General features: G+C 38.9%; 1 protein-coding gene across 9 annotated transcripts in view; it reads right to left on the bottom strand.

Annotated features, from left to right (window-relative positions):
* The window catches only part of ATP2C1 (ATPase secretory pathway Ca2+ transporting 1), a 62,895-nt gene extending 42,739 nt beyond the window's left edge, over positions 1-20,156 (bottom strand). The window contains exons 1-2 of one of the 9 annotated variants that reach the window (XM_041714491.2): positions 2,730-2,871; positions 1,964-2,210 (exon numbers count right to left, since the gene is read on the bottom strand). Coding sequence is in view for 6 of the 9 variants with exons in the window: in XM_002196382.7 (XP_002196418.4) it covers positions 19,697-19,804 (108 nt within the window). In the remaining 3 variants the exon portion in view is untranslated. Of the gene's footprint in view, positions 1-1,963; positions 2,267-2,292; positions 2,469-2,729; positions 2,872-18,302; positions 18,324-19,696 lie in introns of those variants that run through there. The other 8 variants (XM_030265065.4, XM_072925787.1, XM_030265067.4 and 5 more) reach the window with 8 other exon arrangements.
* Positions 20,157-23,216: the final 3,060 nt, after the last annotated feature.

Raw genomic sequence — 23,216 nt, 5'->3', positions numbered from 1 at the left:
AAATATTCCAAATGCAATATTTGTTATATAAGATTACAAAGATTATTCAGCTGTAGCCAGGAAAAAATACAATAAGGAACATCAAGAGTGCTGAGAAGTTCCAATACGAAAGCTCTTGGTGTCTAGCTGCCTCGAAATGTCACACTGATAGAAAAAGGGCTCAGAAATACCAAGGACACCAAAACAGACAGTTGTAAATATCCATGCCCACCAGGAGACTCAATTAATTATGAGATGGAGGGATATGGGAGCAGAAATAGTGGACAAGAAGTAATGCATGTGTTCAGAGAACCACTTCAGTCTTTTTATCATACATCATTTTCTCCTACCCCATTTTGAAAGCCTTCAGTAAAACACAGCCTTTATTTCTGCCTTTGAAATATGCCTCTGATCATATTCTAAAGTATTTTCTCCTAGCCAAAGCTTTTTTAATATTATTTGTATCATACAAATATTACTAATTGTTATGCATACTTAATTTATTCCATAAGAAATGCCCTCTTTGTGCATTTGGAAGAATAGAACAGAGCCACACTATCACACAAAACTCAACTGTACACTCAATCTATGATACACTATTTATTTGGTAGCAGAACTGTAAAGTAGTATAAATCTTTCTGCCATTTGGCACACACATACTTTTTTTCCCTTAACTGTAATTGTATTCAGTGGTACTATCTCTGCTTGCCTCCCCTGCTCCTGGGCGTTGCCCATTCAAAACCCTTTTACTTGCAACAGTGACTGCAATGCAAAGGAAGGACCCCACTTCTGTCAGCTATCCAGCCCCTCCCTATAAAGGAAGACCAATATTGTTAGAGGTGCTCCGTGCACTTCAAAATTCCTGCTACCAAAGAAGGTCCACACTCTTCTTTACAAATATCCAGCTGATCATGAGGCCATGATCAGTAGAATTTAAAATATTCTAATATGATTTTAAAGTTAGAAGAAAGTTCTGAAATGTCAGATGATAGCAACTTACATACATAGTTTTCAACATGGGCTGGACTTTACAACTACCAGTAATCCACAACAACCATATTTTAAAACAGAAAAATATTCAATAATAAAAAATAGCATAGGTCTATCCCTCAATCTCAATTCAGCTCTTCATTCAAATCAAACAATTAAAAAAACCACTACTCTTTTCAGACAGGGTTGACAGAAAAAGGAGCACCTAACGTGCCATGTAACAACCTGTAGCAAAGCAAATCCAGTAGCCACCTAAACCCCCACCCATTTTCAGAGAATAGTGATGACATAAGGGGGGGTATCAATGCTTCTTTTCTTATACATATAGCAATAAAAATAAATTTCAGAGATTTTCAACATATAGAGTCAAACAGAAAGAGAAACAAAATGAAAAAAACAAATCAATGAAGTTCATAGTCACTGTCACAATGCAAAGGGGCTTTCAAGATTCCCAGAGCATAAACTGAAGGCCAGCAGGAGAAAACTGAAATAATTCCGCAGGTTAAGTAATTTCCAAATGAGACAAGAAGGGGAAAGCATAATAGAGCAACTTCTTCCAGTACTCAAAACTTCAGTATCACTTTTTAATTAAATACTGTCCAAGAGAGCAAATTCAAGTAATTTTCAAGAACATATAAATACACAAAATATTTCAAAGAAAAATGCAACTAATGCTTCTCAATCTCACCCTGAAATAAAAATTTAAGAGAATCATATAATCGAAGCAAATACCAAGCAACTAATGCTAAGAAGCTTCTGTCTAAATAAAATATTTCTATTCCAAACACACGAGCACTAAAACACACCATAGATACTCTGTATAGGAAGAAAGAATAAAATCTGTCTGACAGTTCAACAAGCAGCAGCACAAACAAAGAAAAACGATGATGCTACAAATCTTAAACCTTGAAATGCAGATCAAAATCCCTACCACAAGATTAGCACACGAGAGCAACCCTGCGAACCCCTGGAACGGTAAAACATACACACGCACCAGAAGGAGTTGTCACCAAATTGCATGCAAAAATCCTCTTAGCTCCAATGAAGTCAGTGACTCTGATGAGACCTTTACCTTCATTTTCCATCGAAATTGTACTTGAGTCGATAGTTACAAAAGTCTTTAGCAACAGCAGCGCTGGAGCGGGAGCGGAAAGGTGAAGAGAGAAATGCCCCAAGATCCCAGGCAATCACAGTGCTCCCTTTGCCCCCACCTGCAGCAACATCTGCAAGAAAAACCAACGCTAAAAGAGAAAAAAAATATTTGAAAAAATAAAAGAAAATAAAAAGCCGTATAGGCTGCCCAGCGCAGAGCAGCACACGCACACCTAGGGAGCCCGCAGAGCTGTCAGAGACCACCGCGGATGAGGATGAGGATTAGGATTAGCGCCCAGCAGCTCCAGCAACACGGAGGAGCAGCGCCGCCGCTTCCCCCTCGCCACCAGCGCCTCCAACAGCCTCGTCCCGCCCGGGGAGGGGCGTTCGCTCCTAAAAATAAACCCTCACCCCAAGTCACCCCCCCTTCCCCGCTCTGCCCGCACCCCACATCCTCGGCGCCAGGCGGGAGGCAGGGGAGCGGCGAAGGGAAGCGCTGCCTGCCCGAAGCGACCCCCGCCCGCAGCCCCTCGGCCGCCCGGCCCCGCCCGCACCGTAGCGCAGGCCGCGGGGCAGCGCGGGCAGGCGGCTGCGGCGGCGCACGGAGGCGCAAGCAGCAGCTCCGGCACGGTGCCCGCCCGGCCCCGGCGCTCGGCCGCACCTCTCACCTCGGCGTGCCGGGGCGGCGCGGCCGCATCCCCGCTCCGCTCACTTCCGCGGGCAGAGGCGGCGGACGGGGCGGGGCGCCGCGGCGGAAGGGCGGGCGGAGCCCACACACGCCCGCTCCCGCTGGCAGCCGCGCGGTGCCGGGCACGGCGGAGCGGCCTCGTCCGCAGCGCCGGGCAGCTCCGCAGGCTGCGGGAGCCGAGCCGCGCCGCGGTTGAAAATGAACGCGTGTGAACGCCCAGCCGCTGCAGGGAGACATGGAGGCGCCCGCCCCGTGCCCACCTCGCCCCCCGCGCGGGCAGCAGCGCACGGTGCCGCGAGAACGCGGATCCGGAGCGGGGAGCGCCGCGCTGCGCTGAGGGGCCCGGCCCGAGCCTTCGGCCAAACCCGGCCCTCCCGGCGTGGGAAAACAACCCCGGCATTCCCGCTCGCCTCAGAGCGCTGCACTGCTGCCCTCCCATGTGAACCGAGGTCACGCACACGGAGCAGAATCAGAACCATCAAGGCTGGAAAGGAAAGGCCTTTAAGATTATTCAGTCCAGCTCTGCCCCCAGCACAGCTACTGAGACCCCTAAACCACTAAACCATAACGCTCAGTGCCAAATCCAGACCCCTCCTGAACACTTCCAGAGACGGTGACTCCCCCACCTTCCTTATGAGAATTTCCCCAGAATCATCTTAAGGTCATAGGTGGCTCCTATTAAGAGTTACAGTACAGCCAGACTAGGCTGGCAGCCCTGGTTGGTTTTGTGCCACCGCATTATCATATGTTAGCAAAATATATAATGTAAATGTTAGCAGAAAAAAAAAATCAACTCAATAAAGAAATCTTGAAGCACATCAGGTAACTATTTTAAAGGTAGGTTTTACCTACCAATTATGGAACCTCCAACCTCCAACTAGTTGAATTCTAGGGGGGAAAATGCTTTATCAACTCAGTTATGTTCATAATTTGAAACTATAGTTGCAATGTTGACCTCTTCGGCTGGGGAAGTTTTTAAGTAAAAGTAACTTCCACTGAGATTCATTTTAATTTAAGGTATGATGTACACTACCAGTAAGAACAAAATAACTTTCAACTTTCAAGGTCAAAATCTAATGAAGACATGCTAATTGTAGGCTTTACACCACATTTCTAAAGGAGCAGTGACAATATGGTCTGAAAAAAGCACTTGCATTGACATCTCATGATTAACAACCTGTCACCTTGACTTGGTTTTTCTTAAGCAGCAGAAGAAACCAAACTCAGACTTTGTCAGTTCATAAGCAACATTTAACAGAACTGAATTTTAGCATTTCAAATGAATCTCACAAACCATAATAGCATGAACCTTGAAGCTAGAGAGCATCCTTCCTTCTTCTGAAGCTTTTGAAGGTAACTTTGAGTACTAATGTAATATAGATTTGACAATATATTTTGAGAAGTAAGAAGAGTTAGAAGTGTTGCCCTAAAGTAAAGTCTCCAGATATTTGCATTCAGGGAATTAAGATGACAACAGCAGGTTAATAGTTTGGAATTACCTAGTACATCATTTCTGACCTGCCCCATGTATTTGCCATTTTACTTGAGTATCTCCATGGTTACTCCATGAAGTATCCCACTACAAGTAGCAGTGACCTCCAAGACAGCACTTCTGTTAATTTGTATATAAGCAAACTAAAAACCCTTCCACCCCACTCATGACACACTCACAGTTATAATGCCACAATTTCAACACAAAACTGATGCACCCAACAAGAAAAACATTTAGTTACTTTGTTAAAACAGGTAGGTCTTGCTTTCAATATCATATGCTATCATTAAATATTAAAAACTTAGGTAAATCTTTCATGGAGAAAAAACCAAAACCTGTAAGTCCTAATACTGTTTACATCCACAACATGTGTGGACTTCTTTACATTGTGAAAAGTGGGAGTTCCTGAACATTACTTAGATTGTTCACAGTTAAGAGCTAAATATCTGTGGCAGAGTCTGCATACCAAGAAGCATTCTGTGTTCTCATATCTCACATGAAAAGAAGTCAAAAGCAAGTCCTACTCTATAGCAACAACTAAAAAAGTTTTGTCTTTGAGGCTTAATCTCTGTCACATTATGTACATCTACCAATATTACAGCCTGTGATGCTGCCAGGCAGCTGGGAAGTGCCACTTCAGCATTATACAAGGACTATATCCATCCTTGAAAATGATTTTACAGTTTCTGCCGTATTCCACACACGCAAACAGTGGCTGTTTAATAAAAAATGCTCAAAGTATTTTATTAACATCTGCTGGTAAATGTTGTTTCTTCAAAAATCCCATCCTTACCGTGAGCTTGATTCACAAGAGTATTAGGACAGCCTTAATATCTTCAGAAAGCCTCATTAAAGTGTTTGCAAAGGCATTATTTGGCAAACCAAAGCTCATTATTAAAATATGATTGTAGAGATAAGTCTGAAATTAAAAAAAGGCTTGATTTTCAGTAACCTAACATAGCCAGTTGTACTCACAAACTACAATAATATTTGGTTTACTTCTTTTAATCTTTAAAAAAATCTTGCGATGAAATGCTCCTCTGAACTTCCAGTGAGCAAACATGTCTAGCCCAAACAGAATAATTCCAGTGAAAATACATATACAAACCAGAAAAAATGTACACAAACAGTCCTTAAATGTTACAGTTAGAATTTCTTTTAAAAAAATAGACTGGATATGCAGTATTGATTAAATATGCAATACCTGAAAGGATATGCAATACTGATAGGTTTGGAGGGGGAAAGAATGAACACTGGTGCTTGATAACATTTTCTCTTTCTAGTTCATAGTCATGAAAATACTTCATAAATGCAAGTAAACCTTCTGGAAATAGGTTTACATTCAGGAGAGCAGAGTTTCATGAGTGTTCAATGGCAACTTAAGCAGTCCTCTGCCCCAGGCGCTCTCCTTCTCTTGCTGTGTTACCAGGTTTCAGTGCCACACGGCACCACCTTAGTGTTCTGCGCCAACAAAAAAGGGCTCCTGCCAGCCAACCACCACCACCACCCCATCCCCTCCCTGTCATTTCCCCATGAAATGATCATCATTTACCTCCTATCCATGGCCAAGTCAGACTTTGCCTTCTGTAAGTGGCTGTCAGCAACAGGCAGCCTCTAGATTATTTCAGACACACAATCTCAAACTGACCCACACCTGAATTCATGTGGGATCTGATTCATGTCAGGTATGGGGTGCATGAACAGGTACTCCTGCATTCAGTACATTCTCTTCTCCCTTAGGCTTTCAGGACTAAAAACTAATGATTTGATAAACAGAACTGGTTCTCTAGGTTTTGATTACTTGTTGGGTTTTATAACAAGCAGCTGTAAAAAAGCATACATAATTTCTGTATGAATCTAGAAGCAACCCAGATGCTGGTTTTAGCTGCCTTTCGATTTCTTCAGAAGAATTAAAGGCCTCTGTAAAGCTTGGAAATATTAAAAGTAGTAAATACATTACATTCCAAGAAGTACTATCAATCACTTGGAAGCAAAAAAGGGAGACTTCACTCTAATGGCATTAAAAAGATAGGCCTTAACCAACCTGCATTTTGTTTATATGCAAGCTGAACTTCAAGTTTGGTTTAGTCTTTGGGATCTTGATGAATTCAGCTTCATCTCAATGGCTCCCACATGCTACAGCACTACCAAAAGCAGCAAAATGTATTTTAAACATAATAAGGATACCTATAACTGCATGGTTCTCTGATTAGAGATTTATTACACAGAATTTTGTTGAAGCTACTTTTTAGACCATGAAGCATTTGAAATACTTGTTGCTCTGAAGTGAGCTTCCAGATTCTTAAAATACTGTTTTATAGTATCCTTCTCAAGATGCATTTGTTTAAAGTTTGTCACTGTTGAGTAATGCTACTGAAATCTATTACAAATTTTGTTAAATCTCATAGGAATTTATTTATACATTATAGCAAGAGATGTTTTTCTGAGCCATATCACTGCTAATATTTTAATATGGACAAAGCTCCCTATAGGACTTCACTTTGGGTCAGAAAGGGCTAATTTATGATCCTTCTGTCGAAACAGGCTTCTCCACTGCTTGCTTGCTTTGCTCTAGGTATAACTTAAGCAGCCCTCAATACACTGAGCATAAATTAGTTTTTATGGAAGCAAAAAACTAATTTCTGGTAAGACAGACTTCCATTTGATTTAATCAAATCTTTTGTTGTCTTTCATCTGGAAGTCAAAAACACACCAGGGCTTTTACAGTCCTCTACAGAGTTCTTGTATGACTGGAGTCAGGACAGAGGAGGGATAATCCTGGAGCTTCTCGTTTACATCCTTTAAATGGCACATCATTTGTAAAGCCTGTGCTGCAAATTTCATCTCCACATCCTTTCTATCCATGTTTTTCAACTGATAGCAGATAGAAGCAATCACCTCATCTCCAAATTGAATTCTCCAGAGGAAAACATGGGGCAAGCCCACCTAAAGTTCAAATGGGGTTTTTTTTTGTATGTGTGTGTGTGTGTATGTATAAAATCAGTTCAAATTTAAAAGAAGAAAAATGATACAGTTTTCCCAGAGGAAATGAGTGTTCATTTAATTTTATAATTCTGAGCATGTTAAAATGTAAGAAACATAACTACATTTTCTAATTAGCTTGGCTCAGTCCTGTCTTGACACTGTGCAATTATGCTAATTAAGGAACTTTGGTTTATGGGAGTCTTAAATTATATTTCACTGATTTTTAAAGCACTTGAATTTAACCGTGTCATCCCATCCCTAACCAGCATCCCTACCAATATTCTACATTCAGAGAAGGGGTGCAGCACCACAGCAGTTTAAGTTGACATAAAATCGGGCTTCTGTGATTGCCCTTGTGCTGGTGCCAAGTTCTGCATTGGCCCTGACATTTTCCTCTCTTGAAAACCCAGCTCAGGAGGACTGATCTAGCCAAGAAGAAAGCCTGCCTCAAAAAAGGCTCTACTGCTGAACTCCCAGAACTAGTGGAGGAAGACAGTGTAGAGCAGTGACAGGACTAAAACTTTTAATCAGTTTGAACTGTTGTGAATGTATTCTCAGAGCATTCAAGCTAATCAGGTTTAATCTGTCCTTCAGGCAAAGTTAACTCATTTTCTTACCATAGCACTCAACTTATCTCAAACCTGCATTTCATCTTCCATACTTTTCTTCTTTAATACCTTCCATCTCACACGCATATTCAATATTTACCTGCTATTTTCTTCCTGTACAATTTTGAAATAGTTAAAAATATTAATTGCAGGTTTTCCAGACATGTTTCCCTTCCCTTTATTTAGGACTCACAGAGATCTTCAGCTCTTTCTGTTTTCCCCTCAGTGACTGTTTTCAAAGCTAACTACTCCAGTAAAAGTTTCACTATTAATGTGGAAGCTCTCACAAGTGCCTCTATCCTGTCTACTGGAGGCTTCACATTTCCAGAGACATTTTGTGAAGTAAAGATCTAGTTTCACATTGCCTGTAAAAGACAGCCAAGAAACATGTGCTCTATAATTGGAATATACTGTGAAGCAAGTTACTATTGGAAGTCTTGGCTGAGGAAGGCCAAATGCCTCGTTAGGATGTCTGCTACAGGACAAAGACTCCACTCCTCTGCATTGCCAGCTGCAGCTACCATCATGTTGTGGCCTGAATACAGCAGAAGGTGGAAAACTCTTCTCTAGTAAAGGTTTATGTACTTCTGAAGTATTACTGCAATTTATTACATGGCAAAGAAAGCACACCATTTACTTCTAAATTATTTCAGTTATGTTATAGCAAGCTGTCTGTGGTGAAATAAGACATTTCAACAATGAAACTATAAACAGCTAAAAAAACCCCCAGCAACAGCAAAGTTCTTTCATTTGAATTGATTCAAGGTTAATGTGACAAGAATTTCAGGAATGCTGCATATAAAACAGACAAGAAAGCTTGCCAAGACTCTCTTGGAAATTCTTCTTCAAGACTATGGGTGAGAGCAAAACGGGGCAAAGGTAATACTCAGTGAGGAGCTGGCACTTAATAAACAGATGTTTACATAGTTGTATGATTTTGGCTCTTGGCAAGAATATGATGGCTTGTTTGATAACATACTTAAGCATAATATGCTGGGCTGTGAAATTTTATTCAGACTCAGAGCCAAAAAATGTTATCAAGTGAAAGCATGTGGCAGCTTTTCAGGTTGGAAGGAATTAGTTACAAACTTTTGTTTTACTGGAGATCCTATATACCTATATTTTTAGTACTACTATAACTTTCATGTAAATGGAGTCAAATATACCGAGGATTTTTCCTCCCTTATGTCTTGAAAAGAGTGGTCTGAGGTCACATTTATAAAGCTGGTAAAGGTTACTAATAAAAGCAATTAATGTAGCGTGCTTCTATTGCGAATACGTGCTCTATTGTAAAGACCCCTAACATTAAGATAGACCCAACTGGTGAATTGAAAGACAAAATCTGTATTCAGATGCTTTCTTAGTCAAAGTTAACAATAGGACTTCAGGGGCAGAATAAAAATTGCACACACAGGTTATGTAAAATTTAGAAACTTAGTAAAGTACACTTAGAAAAAATACCCAAATTTAACAGCGTTGTTTTGACCTCATTCCCTATTGAACTACACAAGCTTGTGCCAGGACAAAGTGGAGGTGGGAGCAAGTGCTCAGGAGTGGTTCCATACCACCGCTAATGAATATCAAATTTCAGCACAAGGGAATTAAAAAACAAACACACATTTCACAGAAGGCTCCTGTCTGCCTTGAAAATAGATGCTGAAATATTACCCAGCAACATCACCATATTTAGTAGCCTGACTCTAAATAATAGATCACATACTCAGTTCATGCATCAACAAAGGTTGGACACGGCCCCAGCTGAAAGAGACAGGAGTGGATATGGGAGGGACAAACCCCACAGCTATATCATACAAATTGGGAGAGTATATTCTAGCAGCCTGTCCCTACGGGAAGGTTAAAAGGTCCCTGAGGTGCCCCTCTGTCTCCCAATAATTCAGCAGCGAACGTCAGCTGCATTCTGTGCATCTGCAACAAGCCAAGAAGCACCAGAGGAGGATTTAATTTAAAACTAGTTGAAACTCATATCCTAAGCCCTCCTCCCCACCATCTGGCTAGTGGGGACATTCAGTACAATTCAGCATGACAACTGCCTATTCAGAAGGAAGGAAAAAAAAATCCATTTCTCATTCAGGAAAAAAATTAGGCAGTTCCCATTCCATCTTTGAGGGCCTTCAGCTTAATCCAGATATGTTGAGGAGTTCTGAGGATACAACTCTATGACTAGAGTACAGAAACTGGTAGGAATAAATCGGAAAAAATCTTGTTTCCTATTTGAAGTTCAGGCTTAAAGTAAATTTTAACCCTGAATTTCCTATATACTATTTAAAACTTGACCAGAATGTTTTGATATCTAATGAGAGGCATGGTTTTTATCCTGCTTCTTTCATATGTCATATAATAAATTTAAGGTCAGAAGATTATCTCAGGTTGTATTAAGATACTGTTATGAGAACATATCTATCACATCACATCAATATATTGTATATTTTATATTTATATTGTTTCTATTATATATATAATTTACTTAATCATAAATATGCTTATCATTTGTTTATCTATTATTATGTTATACCAAATAATAAATCTATCCATTTAATATGCAGAAATAAAAAAATACCAAGATGTAAATGTTTCTGATTCATCAGTCATTCACCTGTGGAAAATCACCCACCCAGTGAAAAAACAAAACAATAATTAGGAGCTTCTGACACTGTAGTAGCAACATGGATTAATCAGAAATCAATTACATGTGTATGCATTGAGAACCAAAATCTTGGTTTTGCTTCTCTTGGAGTTGCAAAACAGCACTTCTGGAGTATTTTCTTCATTAGATACACATTTCAGTAAGCCAGGTTCTTTTAAGAATTAATCTTTCATGTCTCCCACAATTTTCACTCCAAATTGTTTTCCCTTTTTGAAAACTTGATCTTTGGTTGTTTACAGCCTCACATCTTCAACATTTATGTACAGTGATGCTGTTTTTCTCTTCCAGGGACAGATTATAAAGGATGTAGAATAAGCTAACCTTGGTGTTGCAGTTTTTCCTGTTTATAAAGTCTATTTTATCCAAAACCATAGCCTCACTGCAATATCTAAGGAGAGAGAGCTAGGTTTGAATAAATTAAGCTTTGCATCAGTTCAGCTATTATATCCTACAAAGTGTAATCAAGATACTGCTTCTAGGGTCAAAGCATAAAGAACACAGAACTGTAGCAGAGAAGCTGAAAATTGGTGATGAAAAATAAAGTATCATTTCAAACTTGTCAAAACCTCTAAAACAGCATTTTCTTTTGCAGTTTGTAGTAAAAGGAATACCACCATTTCCTCCTTCAAGCCCTAGGCCACCTAAAAAAGTACATCCACGCTGAAGAAAAAAACAAGTGACTTCATTTTTGCAATTCTGCACACAATGGCTTCTGATACCAGTGGGAACATCTTAGTAAATATTTTCTGATGACTTCAGATTTATTGCAGGTATGCAAGCTTCACAAGCACTTCTCTTTAAACAGGACTCTTTTCTCTTTTTTTGATCTATTTAAATGATTTTGAAGTAGCCTAGTCATTAGTGACAGTAATTCCAAGCAACCTTTTAAAATAGCTGTGGCATGATATCCTGTCCTTCCATGTGAAATTCTGCCCAAATACAGAGCCTTTTGCAGCACTGTAACTGAAGGAGCAGCTACATGAAATTTGGTCAGGTTTAAAAGTTTCCAGCAGCAATGCCAGCACTTCTGAGTCCTACACATAGGATGGTTGCAAGTATTATTTTATTTTAGCCCTCAGTGTTACTATGAAAGACGACCACTATTATTGAGATTGCTTTTACTAATTCAGGTTCCCTGCTTTGTCTTCAGGGCTGGGCATAGGCTGTAGCTGCCTATAACAAACTTCCTGTGGATGCAAAGCAAATAGGCTTGACATGGCATGAATGCCAGGGGAAGGTCACAACCCAAAGCCTGATGCCTATAACACTGCTGTATTTAACCTTTTGTAGTTCCTGGGCTTTAATATCGTATTGTTTGATATTACAAGCTGGTTTGTGGAACAGTGCCATTATATCAAAGAAGTTTGCCTCTGCTGAATAAAAGCTTCTAATCCTTTTTGTTGAATAGAAAATCTGGAGGGCATGAACCTCAGAACTTAAACAGAAAGGCCAAATGAAATTTCTCTGAAAAGAAATCAGAATTTGAAACGGTAGTTCATTTTGAAATGGTTGTGATTGACAATCCTGAAATTTCTAAAACTCAAAAACATTTGCACCTAGCCCTTTTTAATGCCTTTTGAGCAGTTTCTGCTCTGATTATTTTTAAAATATGGTTAAATAGCAGTGCTGTTATATTTCTGTCTAATTTCCTGGGGAGAAACATAAATAAATATATGTGTTACTGAGTGCACATGAGCACAGTAACTCTTAACTGTAGCACATGGTCAGTACATCTGATGATGCAAGAAGCTAATTTGATAGGGCACTGCTGAGGAAATTCAGTTAAGAAAACAGGAACCAAGCAGCTGTTTTGTTTGACTGTCTCAGAACTTTAAATGCTCCCTAAGCTTTGTTGCTTTTTTGGGTTCCTTTTCTTTTCATGACATGAGAAATGAAGGCTCCAAAAATTAAATCTAATCCATCTGTATCCGGCAGACACATTCATATATGAAAAAGAGAGGAAACCGTGGGATAAAACAGGGTTTTTTTAGTTACAAATAATTTGTTTCATTTCTAGTCAAATAAAGCATCAGTAATTGAATAGATCTTCATTTTCATTTTTTTTCTCTTGCTTTTCAATCCTCAACATTCTTGTGTTTACATGCACTGTTCTACCAGTTATTTAAATAAAGCTGTAAAAGTTGAGCTTAAGGATTAAAGAAAGAATAAGCTTTATACTGCACAGCTATTCTGTTAAGGTTTTTCATTTCACTAGATTTGAGAAGTGGCAGTCAGCCTGCCCCACTCCCCTCCCTTCCCAAGCAACACCTGTGAGCAGCAGCCATTCAGTCTTGATAGTGTGAAGAATTGTCAAAACACAGAATGGTTTGAATTGGAAGGGACCAAAAACTTCACCTGGTTCCAACTGCCCTGCTATGGCTGGAGACACCTTTCACTAGACCAAGTTGCCGATAACCTCATCAAACCTGGCCCTATCTGATTGATGTGATTTCTGTGTCACAAAAAGTGCCTAAATGAAAAACAGTATTTCAGGAAACGTACTACAATCCCATTTAATATGTCAGTGGTATAAGATTTCTTCAGAAGATAATTTCAAACTTAGACTCCAAAAACAAATGAGCATTGACCATTTAGATTAATACATGTACAACATATTAAAATAAGAATTTGAATAAACCATTAGAAAATAGCTGCCACAGTCCATCATCAGCTAGATATTATATATATTTCTGTTTGGAAAGCAGCTCCTTCTTGCTTTTGTGAAAAAGGCAGAAGCTCAGTGCCGTATTATTAGGATCCCTGCTTAGCCCAGTGGTTTCTTCAAGTGGTTAGTGTTAGTTGCTGGTTTCTTTTGGCAACACCAAAACCTGCTCATCTTAAAATGTATCTGCATAGGTAGACATAGCATATGTTTGAAAAATTGTCTGGTCATATCTGACACAAAGCAGTGTAGACCCAACCTATGATTGAAATATAAGATGGTGATTCAACAAAGATGTTTATCTGAAGAGGCAAAGCATTCATTCTTTGATGCCACTGATCATGATTCAAGCAGAAAATCTGCTTTGGGTAAAAAAACAAAGAATCTACACATTCTTGGAAAATTTCATATAGTCCTGACAGGGATTCCTATATGACTACATGAGAAAGTCTAACACACAGCCAAATTGGACCAAATGGGGATTTGTTCTGATGCAGTCTCTCAAATATTGATTTAAGTGAGCTTAGGAGAAGCTAATGTGACAAAGAAGATACTTGAGCTATCCATCTCTATCGGAAAATTTAGAGTTTTCCAAATGACTTTGTGAACTGTAAGGAACTGTTAGATCATAATAATTGTTTTGACACAATGGATATAAGTATAAAATATTAAAAAACATAATATCCATCAGCCCCAGAAAATCCAAATATTTCGGATTCTGGAGATACCACATCCCAGAGATACTCAGCACTAGGAGCTTTTTATGCTTCAGAACACAAGAGAAATGAGGGAAAATGTTTCATTAAGAAAATTAGTCAAGCCTCTGTTTAACCACAAAATTCAGAGTTCCTTAGTAATTTAAAGAAAGCAGCTATTTTAAAGTGTCATCTTAAATTTAACATATACGTTAGTTTTTACATACCAAAAAGTAAAAATACCACTGTTGTAAACAAAATTAACTAGACTTGGTAAAGCTATTCCAATGAACATTTCATTAACAGCTATACAGATTTCTAAGCTGTCCTAGTAGAGTAGTACTATGTCATTTGTTATACTCATGTATTTCATAGAGAACTTCCACTGTAAACCTGAGGTACCTACACCAAATGTATCTTTAGATACAGAAATATTTAGAAAAGCAAAACAAAGCCAGAGTGCCTCTCTCTTTTCTTACTTTTTTTTTTTTTTTTTTGTAAGCCAGCAGTAGCACTTGAACTATCAGAGCCATAATAAAAGCATTATCACTGTTACAACATCAGCAACCACAGATGCCATCTCTCCTGAGAGAGCCATCTCTTCACACTAAGAGACAGCATCACTTTCAGCTAGAGGTTAACCTGTGTGGAATGGGAGGTATTGTTCATCTCAGAGCAGAGATCAAGTACCAGCTATTTCAGCAAAAGCTGCCAGATTTTTTACTGGATAAAGTCATGTCCTGTTCAGACCCTTTAGCTGCATCCCCTGTATCTTTTCTCCAGGCTAACTAACTAGATGTCTGAAGTCTTTCCCACTTGGAAGAGATGATTCTTGCAAAAGTCTTAGACTGTCACATGAAACACGTACTTTAAAATGCCTGTAGTCCTGTAATTTCAGGAATTTTGTGTCAAACATGTCAGATTCAGTTACACTAATGTTGCTTGGCATACAACAATTACATTTACAGGCAAAGTTGAACAGTGCCAATTTGACTCAACTAATGCAGATTTTAAAGCTGTAAGGAATTATTTATTTCAGTCTGACTGTATATGTAACATAGAACTTCCACCTGTAAACTGTGCACAAGGACTATAACCTCTATTTCATCTGTTTAAAGTCTTTTATAAACATTTCTAACAACAATTTCAGAGTATGGGCTGACCGTGGATAAATTATTCCAGATGTAAATACAGAATGAAAACTTATATCCTATTTGCATGCAGCCTGTGAGCTTTTTTCTCCTTGGTTAAAGACCCATCCTTTGTGAGCACTGGTTTCCTCAAAGATTGTGTTAAATCCTCAGTTACTTTGAGATAAGACCTTGACTTGAAGAGAGTTGCCATTTTTTGGGAAAACTAAAGATAAGGCACAATAACAATGCAGTAAACAAGCAAGCATCTGATAAGCTCTGTTAGGAGAACATCCTCACAAGAGGCTCTGTTCCTGCTCAGACCTTAGAAGGACCTACAAATCCTGCCCAACAGAGATTTGAAGGAAAGAGAGCTTAATGCCACTCACCATAGATGCTATTATCCAACTCTACTCTCAATTCAATCACTGCTTTTTAAGTTAATTTGATTGGAAAACTTGAGAAAGACAAATATATTTTAATGGCAATAGCTCTCTCATGACTAGGGGAATGTCCTTCCCTGTCTTCAGCAGTCTGGTGTCCTCTGGTTGGCTGACTTATAAACTGACTGAGCTGCAGCAATCAACCACTACCAGGGATAGGAATCAAGGATGTTCTCAGTTACCCTCTCCAGGTTAGGCTTTGGGAATTTTTCTTTTGAATACTTGAGAGGTGCAAACAGTGATGGGAGCTTTCCCAGTACACAACGTATTGCTGATTATTGTCCCCTGCGTGATCGCTTGGATGTAATGCTGCTCTTAAAGTTAGTTTTAATAGGATGCCTCCCCTCTTACCAACCAGCATCATTTTTATTAAGCGTGTGGGTGTTTCACGTCTTTGAGACTCTCTATCCATGAGTTCCACAGTTACTGGGGGAAAGGGGCAGATACAGCTCATTTCCTTCAGAAAAGAGGCTAAGAAGGGCTCTGCCAGAGCAGTTGTGTTAATTGTTAAAGAAACATACTCCCCGTGCCAAGCACAATGTAGAAATCACTCCGTGCTGCCTCAGTTCTGAGCTCCCAAAGCTCATTTGGTAGGCTCCCTAAAGGACAAAGCCCCATCTGTTAATCCTCCTGTATAGAACCTCATTGATGGTATCACTCTTATGCATTAACTAATAGCTAGAGAAATTACTTTAGCATTCATCTTGTGGCTGGTGTGTAGCTCAGAAATAATTCTAAAGAAGCATTGGCTGGAAAGGATGTAAGAAATGTCTGTTTACTGCTGAGATTCAGGAGGAAAGATGGTGGTTTCTCTGCACAAAATGTTGGTTCTTCCATTTCCTTTAGCATTGGTCACACACTCTTTGGAAACTGATTGTGAATGAAAAAAGCATCCTGTAGTTTCTTCCAGGAAAAGATTTTATCTGAGTCCAGCTGGAATTTTCAACAGGAAGTCTAAGCTTTATGGCCATGTTTTGGAAAGAGGTAACCTTACAATACTCTTGAAAAGTAATTTCCTCAAATGTTAATGAGATATACTCTAACTAGCAACAAAGGCAAAAGAAAATAATTTCTTGTTTTGCCGAATGAATTGAAAAATGTTTTCAAGGAAAGGAGATAATCCTGCCAGCATAAGCACTGTTAAATAAGCCACATACATGCCTTCTATTGTTTTTTATCTAAGCAGAGGCCGCTTAAACATGTTGAAATAATAGGCCTTTCATGTTTGACAAGAAAATAAGTGGCATGTTTCATTTCCTTACACAGACGGAATTAATATTAAAAACCTCATACCTTCCAAGAAGTAATCATAATCATTTTAATGGAAAAATTCAATGTATAGAATTAGATAAGAATTGCTCTTTTAAAAAATACATATTCTTCTAAGAAAAAGCTATAGAGGTCTAGATAAAAGCCTCATTTAGCCAGAATTACCTCCTAATCTCAACTGTGCTGTTAAAATATCAGTTGGTCTCAAACAAACTCTTATCATGTAGGCACAAAACACAGTTACATACCATTTCTATATGGCTTGTTAAAAAACTTTCAGATTTCATTGCTTTAAAACATTCAAGTTTGAAAAAAAAATAAGAGAAAAATCTCAAAGATCATAAATAATTCCATTATTGGATCATACTCATATTCCCTGTAGTCCATGCTCCTGGGCCTTGTGTGTTCAGTCAGGAATGATTCCAGAAGGTGATCCAAGAAAATAAACATTTAATACACTGCCAGTATTGAAATAGTCTTCTTAAACGATATTGTATGGTTTAAGAACTGAAGTGAGCACTTATCCTTCTTAGTATAAGTCTGGATGTTCTTATCTATACACATGTCCTTCTTATAATCTCTTTATGTCTTGGAGTTAATGAAAATCTGTGGTAATTTCCAGAATCTATAGTTTCTGAACAATACACATTTATTTTCCAGCTTTAGTTTTTACTGAGATATTTGATGCCTAATTCTCTTACTGATGATCAGTTTCTAAGCAACTGGTAAACAGGATTTTTTAGTTGTCAGTTTCCAGAGGAAATTGCAACTCGTTAAAGTGAGCATGCAAAGCTAACCTCAGATTGTAGCCATTACACTTATTTTAATGTTGTATTTCATTTAAAATGTTTGATCAGAGAACAAGTCTCCTAGGATGCATAGCTTTTCTGGTACACCACAGTGAACAGCAGTTCTTCAACAAGCCTCATTACATTCAGTGCACAGTATCAAGCAATGTAAAGAGAATGAATAGTAGCACCACATTCTGTTCATTTTAAATTGATAAAGCTTTTTGTCTCGGGACTAACTTGCTAATAACCACATCAATGCCTGTTTTGATTAAATGGATTTCTTCCAGCAGTGGAAGCAGCAGTGACAGAAGCATATTGCACTAAGGATATTCACATACTTATGCAAGCAGAATGATTAAATTTAGCATCAAGTTACAGGTTGCTCTCTAATTAAATCTCTAATTCTCTCATTCAATTCCACCAATGAATGTTTCAGTTACAGCTGGCTTGTGCATCCTCTGAAGTTCAGCTGTCAGAATAAATCTTGAACAATTCAAAAATTATTAGCCAACTAGCCCTGCATGCATGCTTTGCTTGTGATTTTTGCCTCTGTAACTGGACAAGAGTCCAGTCATGATTATGACATAGAGATGATTATGTGCATCAGAAAAAATCTATCAGAACACAACATGACAATAGCACTGTTAGAATGTCCGAAGCTCTCCAGAACCTAAATTTAATGCCCACTGAGATCAGAAAAGGGTGACTAGTGAGAAAATAACAAAAACCCTCAAAGAAAAATGCATTTATCTACTGATAACATTTATTAAAAGACATTCAGTCAGTGTTAAGCAAACCATCCCAAGGACTTACCCTGCTCAATAAAAGAATGTGATCCTCAGAAATAAAGAGCTTATTTTCAACACCATGCAGGGCAGCTTCCAGAGCAAAACTGCACTCTGTGTTTGTAGAGTCAAAGCAGTAAGTGTTACTATGTGGTGAGTATCAGCCCTGCCAACATCTGACAAACCCAAGGAGAATGAACATGTTTCTTTAAGCATGTAGTGCTTGAGCTGTTAGCCATTGTAAAAACATTAGGAGCAAGAAAGAAAATAATGAACATTACTGTACCAAAACAGGAAAAGAAGATTTCCCTCCCACCCACCCCCTGCCAGTTACAGCCCTGGTACTTTTTATTTCCAAAATATATCATGGCAAAGGAATGTGTCTTTCTTTGCCTGATGATCTCTGATTTGGAGAAGTAAGCTATTCAGCATAATTTAGCACACAGAAAACAAAGAAGTTTAACTGTTTCAAAGGAATGCAGAATTTCAGTTCTTGTTATAGCTCTTATTCTTCTGAATGCTCATCACACAGCTTAATATCCATATTGGATGAAAAGGAATAGTAACTCATCAGAGATGGCCTCATTCCAGACTCACCCCTTCTCTCCCCACCCATGCTAAACAGCTTCCATTTCCTTGTGAAACAGCAACAGCTTCAGATTACAATTCAGGTTTCCTAAGGATATTCATGTTGCATTTAAGTTAAGAAATCATTATCTACCAAAACATTTAAGAATTCAGGTTACAAGCCCTAGTGCCAAGACTGTAACCTTTTATTTAACACAGATTTACATGACAAAGGGCCCAAACACTGACCAGTGCCTACACCTGATCTTAGAAGAACAGAAATAGCTTAGAAAGGGTAAAGCCTTTACAGAACAGAGAACAGCACAGCATAAAATTTATGGCTAAGAGAAGAGTTAAAAGAGGGAAAGTCTGGTTTAATTTTTAATTTATTTTATATACCTATTTAGAAATTAATTCTGTCAAATATACCCCCCTTATCCTAACAAGCAGATTCAAGACTATGCTGAATATAAGGAAGTCTAACATTTTTTTTTACACAGCTGGTATGGAGATGAGTGGTTCAAAATGAACTGGAATTACACTGAAAACAGCTCATGACAGCAGTGAAAGATGGGCTTTTGTGATCTTCAAGAGGCAGGTAATGACTACTTAAAGCTTCATGGTCTCAGTGCTTTAAGTCTCCAGTAACTTCCTCAGATTCACAAATTATTTATTCTCAGAGCAAATTTTTTCAAATTCACAGTGCTCTCATAAAATCCTAAATAGAACCATTACTCACAGATACTGACATTTAGAGAGCAGTGCAGCTAAACTTGTGATCCTCCCCTTTAAGATATGGTTAGATCACCCCCAGGGTTACAAGTGAAGTAGTTCTTTTTTTTAATTTGCTTTTACCTTGTCTTGAATCCTCGTGGCTTTCACTGTCGATATAAATTTCCAAACTGCATGGATAGGAAGCTTTATAAAACAGGAGAAGACAGACTTATGCAGCAGATTATCCATAATTTAGGCAATTTCTCTTACTGCTTCCCTGTTTGGAGGTCTGAATGCATGTTTTCCGCCTCTTCCCAAAGACTCGTAGTCCTCGACTGTTGCACAATCCTTTTCTGCAGAGCAACTGGTGAAAATCAAAACATCAAATGTACAGCCTCCAACAAATGACTAGTGTTAAAGTGCCACAAGGGCAGTGTGAGCTACAAGAACTGAGGGGCAGTTCTACTAAATGCAAATCATTTCCCTGGCAGCCTGCTCAAATAGCTCTACTTCTGGTGAGAACATTCTGCTACAAAAAAATCAATTAACAGTAACTAGCTCCTGATTTTTCCTAGCCCCCCTAATGCCTGATGCCTCTTAAAGCTTGTTCAGCTGCAGTAAAGAGGTTAGAAAACTGCTGTTTCCAGCACATTCACCCCTCCTCCTCAAGCTGTATTTCACCGACTGCACTGTCTGGTTTCACTTTTGTTTCACACACAATCCTGTTATGTGGATTTCAGTCAGATTAATGCTTTCGTTCATTCCCTGCTTCCTAAACTGGAACTGCAAGGCACCAGTTATAGAGCATAACAGTGCAAGTTCAGATAAAGCTCAGCTTGCAACTAGGGGCTTTGCCTTGAATCTTACCTGCAAACTGATTTGTTCTTAAGTCATTGCATATGTCTTTATGACCCCTTCTCTACTTTGCACTTTTGATCAGCAGACAAGTATTTGTCTGGCTTTTGTAGTGGATAGAAAAGCAACAAAGCACATTTCTATCAATTATCATCCTAAATTCTTGAGTTTCAGAGTTATGGAAGTTTGGGTGGATGTCTCCCTCTCTTTTGTTGCTGTTGACCTTTTATGCAGAGAAGTCACAGAGCTGGGTTCCTATTACAGTAAAGCAATTCAGTCCTCACTACAACTCCAAGGTTTTTAAGTCTTTCCTAGGTCTCTGTGCATAATAAATTGTTTTAAGGTCATTCCCTACCCAGGCCATTCTGTGATTCTATTCTTTAGATTTTGGCTAGTGCTACAGAATTTATCCTGAAGCTATTAAATACAGCTGCTAAAGACTAACCAGCCAGAGAATGTTAGGTCCCTCCTGCACATCAACATTTGTGGGAGCGCAAAAGAAATAATTTCTTTACCTTGTCAGCATAGTTTGTGGAAAGTAATCCATACTGTAGGGAAATAATATTGCTTTGCAGGACTCTTCTCCCACTCCTCTCTTTTAGGTCTCACAGCTACAAAAAAAAATCTTTCAATGGATTCAGGAAATAATCCAAGACAGATTTACATGTTTGTTTTCAGTGTTAACTCATCCCACACTACTTGCACATATCCCTCCCTTCAGGCTTGATGCTTGACACAGGCAAACATTCTGACATTTCATGCTTGGAAATGTGCCTTGAACAAATCCTTTTTGTGTTCCTAAATGACTATTTGGCTGCTTATACTTCAGCCCATCTGTTTGGATGGCACCAAGCCTGCTTACAAGGTGATCTTCCTGTTTCACTTCCTATCCAGAGATGCCAGCCAATTTTGGGCTCTCGGCACAATACCTCTCCTGTCCTCACTTTGGTACAAAGCCCTGCTGAGTCAGAATCACTGTTCCTGTGCTTTATAAAATTTGTTGGCACTTGTGTGACTCTGACCACCTGAACAGCAGAGGAAGAAAACTGGAGTTGTCAGCACTGTAAATTGCCAAGCACACTCGTTACTGTGAAGTCAGGAGACTGTGACAAAGATCAGTGACACATCGTAGCATGGGAATTTTAATTGCTTGGCAAAGCCAGGATCCCCACAAGCAGAAGAATAAGAATAGTAAAAGCAAAAACACAAGCCATAGGCATAAAAGAGTCAAGCAGGGAAAAACACTGAGCTCCACTTTGCTGTAGTGGTTCCTTTAAAATTACATATTCTAGGACATATTTGTTTTGTATAACCTCAGACTTTTACCTAAAATCATAATGTTTTGTTTATGCCATTCCCTGCAAAATTATACCAGGCTGAAGTTGCTTCTTTGCAAAGTTCTGAAGTGCATGAGCAAGTTCTTTCAGAGGAATGGAGCACCATAGGCTTGTTTCAGATTGGCCTAACAACAGTGTCTCAGCAGGTGCTTGTACACTTACCCCTCTGTGCTGCATAAGGGGTGCTTAGGGAGCACAAAAGGAGACATCTGCAGTAATCCAGATGGATGGAACCTCAGAAATGTAGGACAACATCACCTGGTTGAGCCATACCTTGGTAAATATCAGAATTCTGAATTTCCTTGATTAGCACCTAAAGTCTTTATTGAAACAGAAAGATTTCTTAACAAGGAAATATTTGCACTGTCAAGAGTAAGTCAGTGGGTACATATCACAAATGTTCTTCCTCCCTCCACCCTGTTTAAGAAAAGCAGTAACAAGCCAAGAAAAGCAAAGACAGGCTTTCAACAAACAGTATCAGCTGTCAGAATGTTTTAGTTTAAGGGTTTAGTGGAAAAGTCTCCTTTCTCTGGTGTAAAATAACGTGACAAAATTTCCAAACATATTCTGACACCTGAAAGAACAGTTTCTTGTTGTGCCCTGTGTTTTTACTAAAGAAATCCCCTCACTTCTCATGCCATGATATGTTTAAAAGAAAATGGAAGAAATTTAAACATTTTGACTCTGCCTAGGAATTAATCAAATTTATACTAAAATAATGATCTATTATATATTCAGAAAACAGCAAACAACAGAGACTAACCTTCTCAGCTCTGGCCTGGCAACTATCCAGTATCAACAAGAATAGCACTAACCTATTTGTTCAATGAATTCTTGTGGTATCAGTCAAGGTGAAGTGAGCATCTCCCATACAGCACTTAGACAAGCCCTGCCCTGTATTATAAGCTTCTCTAATGCCAGTGACAAAATATATCACTAGCAGCTAAAATCTACAAACAGCATCTAGATCCTGTGTAATAGTAGCAAATAATTATCTTTTCATTGAGTAAATAAAACCTGCACCAAAACATAGATATATATGCATCTGCATAGGTATATGTGTGTAACTCTATGCATGTAGGTACTACTTATATACACAATGCCCCCACCCTGAAAAACACATTTAAGGAGCTGGTGAACAAACACAGACTTTGTCCTACTGTTCAGTGCAAGCTACTGGCAGGAGGACAGGCAACAGCAGGTAATTCTTGCTCATTGTGAGCTGTTTAATTGTCTTCTCTGACCATCTTGGTATCTCAGCCAGACACCTTTGCCTTCTAAAGCCTTTCATTGCAAAGGTTCTCTATCCCAAGGAAGCCATGGCATTTGGATCCTTGAAGCATACCCTATATGTATAAAGGAAGCATTGCATGTTGGCTTTGTGTACTGTCAGAATAAGTATTTGCTTCTTCTCCCATCTCCCCCCACCTCATTGCTTTGATAAATAACACAGAGCTTAGTCTAACATT

This window comes from Taeniopygia guttata, chromosome 2, assembly GCF_048771995.1.
Source record: "Taeniopygia guttata chromosome 2, bTaeGut7.mat, whole genome shotgun sequence".
NCBI lineage: Eukaryota > Metazoa > Chordata > Aves > Passeriformes > Estrildidae > Taeniopygia > Taeniopygia guttata.
The sequence above is the reverse complement of the archived record's forward strand: the minus strand, read 5'-3'. Positions and strand labels throughout refer to the sequence as shown.